The 8,249-nt window shown below is 41.1% G+C and overlaps 1 protein-coding gene across 2 annotated transcripts; it reads left to right on the top strand.

Moving 5' to 3' along the window:
* Positions 1 to 690: 690 nt before the first annotated feature.
* LOC103718825 (pentatricopeptide repeat-containing protein At5g15280, mitochondrial) lies at positions 691 to 7,356 on the top strand. Of its 2 annotated transcripts, none has more exons than XM_026809181.2 (2): positions 691 to 5,735; positions 6,439 to 7,356. In XM_026809181.2, the coding sequence occupies exon 1, from the start codon at positions 1,536 to 1,538 to the stop codon at positions 5,406 to 5,408; it is 3,873 nt and encodes a 1,290-aa protein (XP_026664982.1). In that variant the 5' UTR covers positions 691 to 1,535; the 3' UTR covers positions 5,409 to 5,735; positions 6,439 to 7,356. The 2 variants fall into 2 exon arrangements, with proteins under 2 accessions (XP_026664982.1, XP_008806037.1); XM_008807815.4 differs by having other exon boundaries at positions 692 to 5,669.
* The last annotated feature ends 893 nt before the right edge of the window (positions 7,357 to 8,249 follow it).

Here is an 8,249-nt window from a genome sequence, read left to right as displayed (position 1 = left end):
GGATTGCTGGATCAAAGGGCAGCCGACTCGGGGTCGGGCTGCGGAGCCGAGGATATCCGACTCGGGGTCGGATTGCTGGATCAAAGGGCAGCCGACTCGGGGTCGGGCTGCGGAGCCGAGGATATCCGACTCGGGGTCGGATTGCTGGATCAAAGGGCAGCCGACTCGGGGTCGGGCTGCGGAGCCGAGGATATCCGACTCGGGGTCGGATTGCTGGATCAAAGGGCAGCCGACTCGGGGTCGGGCTGCGGAGCCGAGGATATCCGACTCGGGGTCGGATTGCTGGATCAAAGGGCAGCCGTAGTCTTCCTGGGCGCGCGTGCCGGTCACGTGGAGCATGGCGGCTTATTTCCCCCGTAACAGTACTGATATCTAAGCATCGATGACATAAAAAATAAAGAAGATCCTACAATAATCAAGTTAAGTATAAATATTAAATCATAATAAATATAATGTCAAAAGAGTATAACCACATCGATAGAATTTTTGTGCAACAAGATGGCTATGGTTTCAATAAAACCTATTTTATTTTTTTCCTCCTAAGATTAGAAAATAGTTGATAAACACAGATAAACATATTATGTATTTATATATGCAAGTATATATACATGTGTTATATTACGTATATAATTAGGTTATGTTCGGGTCTTGGGTATACATCTACATAAATCCAAACTCGGCTCAATAAAACTTCAGATCTAATTTTGTTGCTATGGAGGCCTCTAGTTGTGTTGGACTAAATTGGATGAAGCTATAAAACTACAATTTTGTGTGTTTTGAGGGATGAGTATCTGGTACCAATATAAACTAATCTCTCCAACACTCAGGGTTGCAAATGGCCAGGTTGACCTATGACACAATCTGATCCTGACCCAATTAAACTTGGCCTAATTCATATTTAAAAACTCGTAAATTATGTCGGGTTCAAAAATTAGTTCACTTAAAATTTAGGTTAGGTCTGGATGCTCTATTATTTAACCCAACCTAATCTATCCCATATGTTAATAAAAAATAAATCCAACCCAGCCCAAACCCGATCTGCTCTAACCCAAAAACCTAGATCATATAATCCTGAATCATATCAAAGATTATAGTTTGTAAATGATCAATTACTTAGATAAAATTAAAAGTTTTTGTTCAAACGTAAGGCGGCTTTTTTTTATTTTTCAATAAATTTTTATAGATTTTATATTTAACTATTAATTACCATATTTTAGTTATAAGAGAGTGTCTTAGATGCTGGACCCGACTCGGAAATCTAACCGGACTTGGCAGGTAACTTGAACATTTCGGGTTGGATTCTGGTATATTGGATATCTGACCCAATCAGCTAATGGGTTGGGTTCAGATCCCAAACCTTGACCTGCAAATGAAACCGGGTCGGTCGGGTTCAGGCATGCCCTGCCCGACCCAACCCGTTTTCAGCCCAGCAACTTCTCTCCTCCGCTTCCACTCCCCACACCCCCTTCGTCCCTATCACCCACTCCCTGAAGCGCCTTCGGTTCCATGGTTTCCGGCGCCGCGACTACGCCTAGATGGTGAAGAAACTCCGAGCGTCTTTCATCCACAATTTGCTTCAAAACTTGTCTTCGTCTTCTGATCTTCTTCGCCCATCCTTTCCTTACCCCGTGTTTCCTCTCAAAGGCCGCACCTTTGGCTTGGAAAACCATTCTATTCCATTCCCTTTATTAGCTGGTAGGGCGATTCCCTTCTCCGGTGCATCGATTCCATGTTCTGCTGAGAAATCTGGGTCGATTTCGGCTTCCGGAGATGAGATTAGGGGCGAAGACCATGTAAATTTCGCTTCCAAATCGTTTTTTGGTGTCGGGAAATCGGTTATTTCTAGGTGTTCGTTCATTTGGGAGACGAAAGTTGACACCTTGATGGAGAAAACTTCTTTGCAAGATCTTCTCAAGCTATATGGGAACCTGTCCCCAGAAACCACCCGCCGTTTCTGGCGAGTTTCGGCACTGAAACCCGAAGGTTTCCTTGAAATATTACTTGGTTTTGGCCCCGATGTCAATTTAGACAAGGTTGGATTTCTCTGGAAGTTGTTCAGGTGGGCTGAGAAGCAGAGTAGAGAGTTCAAACATCTCCCAAGATCTTATGAAATCATGATCCCGATGCTTATTCAAGCTCGGATGCTTGGTGATGCTGAATCGTTGCTTCTATCACCAGATGCAAGAGGAGTCTGTTCCGATGAAAGTGGAGTATTCAGTGAGATCATTCAAGGGTATGCTGAGGCCTGCAAATTAGAAAATTCAATGGCCTTGTATGATCGAGCTAGAGACATGGGCTTAGTCCCTTCTGCATCGTGCTATCATGCTCTTCTTAACCTTTTGATCAGAATGGAGAAGTCTGAGTCAGTTGTGAGAGTCTATAAGAATATGATAGATGTTGGATTTGGGTCACATTCTGATGACCGGGTTTTAGATTTCGTTATTGGAGAACTGACCAAGAATGGGCAGATTCTTGAAGCTATATCTATACTTAAGCAAGTAAACGGTTCTGGGACTGAAGCCAGCCCTATGGCTCTCTCTGCAATTGCTGAGGGATTTTGTAAGAAAAAAGATTTCAGTGATATGATTAAATTTTTGGAAGAACGGGAGCACATCCCTGAAAATTGTATTTGCAATAAAATAATTTCTTCTGTGTGCAGCAATCTGGGGACTGAAGAGGCATGGTTATTTGTACAAAGGTTGGAGGCTTTAGGCTTTAAGGCAGATGCTGTGACCTTTGGAATATTTATTTGTCAGAGTTGCAGAGAGAAGAAGTTGAGAAATGCATTTGTTTATTTATCAGAATGTTTCTCTAGGGGTCTAAAACCCAGTGCTTATGCTTACCATGCCCTAATTAGTGGGATTTTTAAACAGGGACTGTGTAAACATGCAAAATATGTGTTTGAGGATATGCTTGAGAAAGGGCTATTGTCGGACTTATCAACATTCAGAATTCTTTTGGCAGGATATTGTATACACAGAAAATTTGATGAAGTTAAACAGGTTATTGATGAAATGAACAATCATGGTATTGTTTCTCTGGCTCCTTCAGATGATGCTCTTTCCAAAACCTTCAAGATTTTGGGTCTTGATAATTTGAATGTGAAGGTGAAGAGGGATAATGATCTTGGACTTGCAAAGGCTGAATTCTTTGATTCTCTTGGCAATGGACTCTACCTAGAAACTGATATTGATGAGTATGACAAGTCCTTAACCCAGATCCTTGATAGTGCGATGATCCCTGATTTTGATTCTGCATTAATCAAGGAATGTCGCCGGGGGAATGTAGAGGGTGCTCTCAAGGTCAGAGAAGAAGCTGTTCAGTGGGGGCAGAATTTGTCTGTGTCTGGCTACTTTGAATTACTGAAAACTTTATGTGCATCCCCAACCCACATAGAAGAAGCTGTAAGTCTTACAGATGAGATGCCAGATTCATGTGATCAGCTTGGCTGTGAGGCTCTTAATCTACTTAAATGGGCATTACTCAAAAAAGGAATGACATCTGATGTGAAGTTGATTTTGGAGAGACTGTTCAGAAGAGGGCTGCTGGTTGACAATGATGTATATACTGCTCTTATCATGGGTTTCAGCAAAGAAGGTGAAATTAACAAACTTCAGCATTTCTGGGAACTAGCACAAAGAGGCATGTGGTTACCTGAGTTTAAGGACACTAAGGTGCTCGTAAGTTTTCTATGTAGGTGGGGTTTGATTAAAGAAGTTCTAGAGCTTTTCGATAAAATGGTGGAGAATTACCCTAACTTGATTCGTGCTATTTACAGTGCCTTTCTCAAAGAATTATGTATATCAGGCTATACGAGTGTCGGGTGTACATTGTTGGAGGAACTTCTCCAGAGGGATCTAGTATTTGATCAGGCAGTCTATGTGAATCTAATAAATGGGTTCTTAAAGGAGCAAAATTTTGCTGAAACACTTGGAATATTTGATATATTACTTGAGAAAAACATAACCGCTTCTGCACATGTGTATCAACTAATAGTGCCTTTGTTAATTAGATTTGGAAGTGTTGAAAAAGTAATGAATTTGAAGCAATCTCTACTCAGTAAGAAACAGCAAGCTCGTGTTTCTATTTTTGGAACCATGGTGAGTGAGTTATGCAGGACTGGAAAAATAAAAGAGGCAACCTTGCAGTTGCAAGAAATGCTAATTAATGGAATACTTCCAGATGGTAATACTTTAAATGCTTTGTTGCAAGGATACTGTCAAGAAAACAATTTGAGGAAGGCACGCGAGATACTCAGTGTCATGGTAAGAACGCATATTAATCTTTCAATTTCAGGATATCGAAGCTTGGTACGTCAAATGTGTGCACATGGTCATCTACATGGTGCATTGAGCGCGAAGAAACTGAACCTGGGAAAAAATCCATGGGAACTGATTCTATGTAACATTCTAATATTTCGTCTCTTTCAGACAGGAAATAGTTTGCTTGTTGAATCTCTTTTAAGGAACATGCATGATAAACACATAAATCCAGATAAAAACACTTATGATTTCCTTGTTTACGGTTTCTTGAAGTGTGGCGATGCCTCCACATCAGTTGAAGCTCTGAATACCATGATCGCCAAAGGCCTAAGACCAAGCAATCGTAGCCTCAGAACAATAATCTGTCATCTGTGCAGTAATGGAAAAGTTGACAAAGCATTAGAACTCAGTAAGGAGATGGAGTGTAATGTCTGGAAGCATGGTTCTGTGGTTCAAAATGTACTTGCCGGGCGTCTTCTTTCATGTGGTAGGCTCTGTGAAGCAGAACTCCTTTTGGATCGAATGAAGCAAAAGGACCTGATACCCAACAACATTCACTATGACCTTCTAATTAAGCAATTTTGTGTGCATGGGGGCATAAAGAAAGCAATTGATCTGCTGAATGTAATGTTAAAGAAGGGAAACCTTCCAAGTGATATCAGTTACAGTTCAGTCATTCACAGGCTCTGCAATTGCAAAGCATTTGATCACGCTCTTGATTTCCATGCTGAAATGCAGTACAAGAACCTTGCAGCAAGTGAAGAGTCCAGTGAAGCACTCATTTTTGGCCTTTGTGCTATTGGGAGAACTGACGATGCCAAAGGAATTTTAGGGAAAATGCTCCAGTATGGTTCAATTCCCACTTACAGCATGTATAACCATGTTATCAATAGGTACTATGCTAACAACGATCTGGAAAAGGCATCAGAAGTTTTGCATGAAATGCAACAAGCTGGGTATTCTCCTAATTTTGAGACTCATTGGTCTCTTATAAGCAATTTAAGCAGTTGCAGCAGTAACAAAGATGACAATGGCAAGGGCTTTTTGGCTCGCCTTCTTTCTGGAAGCAGCCTTCCTGTAAAGAATTGTAAAGATAAAGGTTCTTCAGCGTTCAAATATACATCCATTGTGAGTTACGTTTTGTAAGAAACGACACATCATGTTATTACGGTCCATAAATGCTTTCTGAGTTAGAAGTGATTGGGTTGCCAGACTGAGACTCTTTCTTGAGTGTTAACATACAAGAGAGAACAGAAATCACCTGGATGTGATCCTTTGCGCTAATTTCCAGCTGGTAATAACTGGATATTGTTAATTTTTCCAGCTTGGTCCTTCTTCGGTGTACAGAAAAGAGGAATAGAAAACTGATGGAGGGATCTTATGCAGCAAAGGGTTCATCAATGTCAGGTTATGATCATCACTTTACTTTGTAGGCCACTTTGTAGTCCATGCACGACGATTTCTTTATGCATGGTGAACACAATTTTGATTCTGTTATTTTTTGTTCATGTTGTGTACTGGAAAGGAGTGGATAAGTTTTCTGTTAGCTGCATATGAAAAATTAAACAAATGATGTCTTACACTTGTAGCTCGTGACCAATAATTTCACCAGATATGCATACACAACAATTTCTTTATGCATGGCGAACACCATTTGATTCTGTTATTTTTAATTCATGCTGTGTACTGGAAAGGAGAGGATAAGTTTTCTGTTAGCTGCATATGAAAAATTAAACAAATGATGCGTTATGCCTGTGCCTCATGACCAATAATTTCACTAGCAATATCTATTTATGACAATTTGCTTTGAGAAGTTCATTTTAGAGTGGTTTTGGATTTGTGCACCAGAAATGTTGGGTTCTTGACTTCTTGTAGAACTAGATTGTAATTTTAAAGGCTGTTCCAGGAGATCAAACACCTTTAAGTATTTGCTGACTGTCTGAGTTGCCCTTGAGGCAGTTTCACTTGTGGTAGTTCCAAGCCCGTTCAGTTCAGCATCTGAGTCTGAATGTCTGAACAAATTCAGAATCAAATGCTAATTGATCTTCCACCTGATGAGAGGGTTAATTATACTCACCATTTATAGAACAACTTCATCTTTGTCTTCTCTTATTCATGTCAAGCAAATATCCATTTATTGATTTTCAGGTAAACTAAAATTTGTACCTCTATGTAGGTTTGGAAATAAAATTCTCCAAATCCCCTCACTAGGCCGTGTGTCTGGAGATTGCAGAAGAAATTGCACAAGGTCTTCTTGCGTACATCACCAAGCTTTGGCCAGTCCACATTGATGTTTAGTCTTCAATGTCCTTGCAGCCTGAGGCTTGCCTCACTGACAGCAGCCCTTCGTTTTGTATAAAACTGGATGGTGAGGATGAGTCATGACAGAGCAAACCCAAAGTCTGGTTTGTTGCTCATTTGTGCTTTCTGCTTGCTGCTGCTGTAGTTTCTCACCAGAAAGCCTCAGTTGCAGCACTTGATCCTTATTGCGACCGATCCTCCAGGTTTGGTCCAAGTCAGTGAGGGAAGGTGAAGATGCTGATGGTTGATATGCCTAATAATGATCGAATGAGAAGAAAAAAAGTGCCCTACGATATATCGAAACGATCTATCAAAAAAATCAAACCTTTACTTTCATTTTTCTTCTTTTTGGAGGGTCCAACTCGATTCAAAGGTGAACAACTTCCATTATCCTTTTAGGTTTGGTCTTCATCGGACAGTCAGCCAACCACATGGCAGATTCTGAAGATGATATGGTAAGCAGAGGAAGTCGGCACTGGGCCAGCAACATCAATTCAAGCAGCATTTCATAGGTCTAGCACTCTGTCCGTATCTAACGGACAACCTAACATGGGTTCTTCATAGGCAAAGTGGCAGAATTGTAGGTGTTATTGTTCGTGATACCAACTGTTGTTGTAAGACTTAATAACAGAATTTTTTAGGTAGTATAAATATAGATGATTTTGGGGGCTTGAAATTTTGTTAGAAAGATAAAAGTGCACAATACTTTCAAACAGGTTTTGAAATGGCAGAAACCTGTTTTACAGTGTAAGATCTCCATGAACTTTGGAATGCAGAAGGTTTTACAGTGATACATATATAAACTCTTTTGTGCACTATAAAAATAGGGTTAGGCTTATTCGTTCTCTTCGACCGAAGGCAAAAGCTGGTCATTCTAGCTACTGCCTAGACTACTATGTATTTTACCTACTACTGTTTCCAAATAGTCTGCAGCCCATTTTTCATCATGTGGAGTGATTGAGTATTCCTTTGATTTTGATGAGCTCAAAGCATTTCAGTATGTCTTATGTTGTTCTAATGAACTCAATCTAGTGTTTCAGGTAAATCTTTATGAATTTCTGTTTAAGTGCCTTGAGCTTTGGTTCAGAGTATTTTGGTTAAGTATTGAACTCTATTTGAACCAAAGTTTGCATCACGAGTCGACTCCTGAACTTTGCGAGTCGACTTCGGGGCATTTGAAGTTTCTGGCACAAGCTCGAGTCAACTCCGGGACTCTCCGAGTCGACTCCGACTGAGAACAGACAGAAAGACAAAACGATGGATTTTAGACCCTGTTAGCGAGTCGACTCCAATGCTTGGCGAGTCGACTCCAGATGGTCCCGAGTCGACTTCAAAGGGAAGCAGACAAAAAGACAGAACGTTAGTTTTTGAGACCCTGTCAGTGAGCCGACTCGCGAAAACTTCAAGTCGTCTCCAGTAAAGCGCGAGTCGACTCCCAGTTTGTCCGAGTCGACTCCTAGAGGAAAGCAGTCTGAAAGGCAGAAAATCAGTTTCGGAGACCCTGTGAACGAGTCGACTCCAGGTGTTCCAGAGTCGTCTCTCAAGTCATCCGAGTCGACTCCTAGTTTGACCGAGTCGACTCGTGAGAGAAATACAGAAAGTTGGATTTCTGGAACCCTGAGAACAAGCCAACCCCTAAGTGCCCGAGTCGTCTCCAGCTGTTGGCGAGTCAACTCCAGTTTGGTT

Source organism: Phoenix dactylifera, chromosome 8 (genome assembly GCF_009389715.1).
Source record: "Phoenix dactylifera cultivar Barhee BC4 chromosome 8, palm_55x_up_171113_PBpolish2nd_filt_p, whole genome shotgun sequence".
Classification (NCBI taxonomy): Eukaryota; Viridiplantae; Streptophyta; class Magnoliopsida; order Arecales; family Arecaceae; genus Phoenix; species Phoenix dactylifera.
This window is presented reverse-complemented; position numbering and strand designations above follow the sequence as displayed.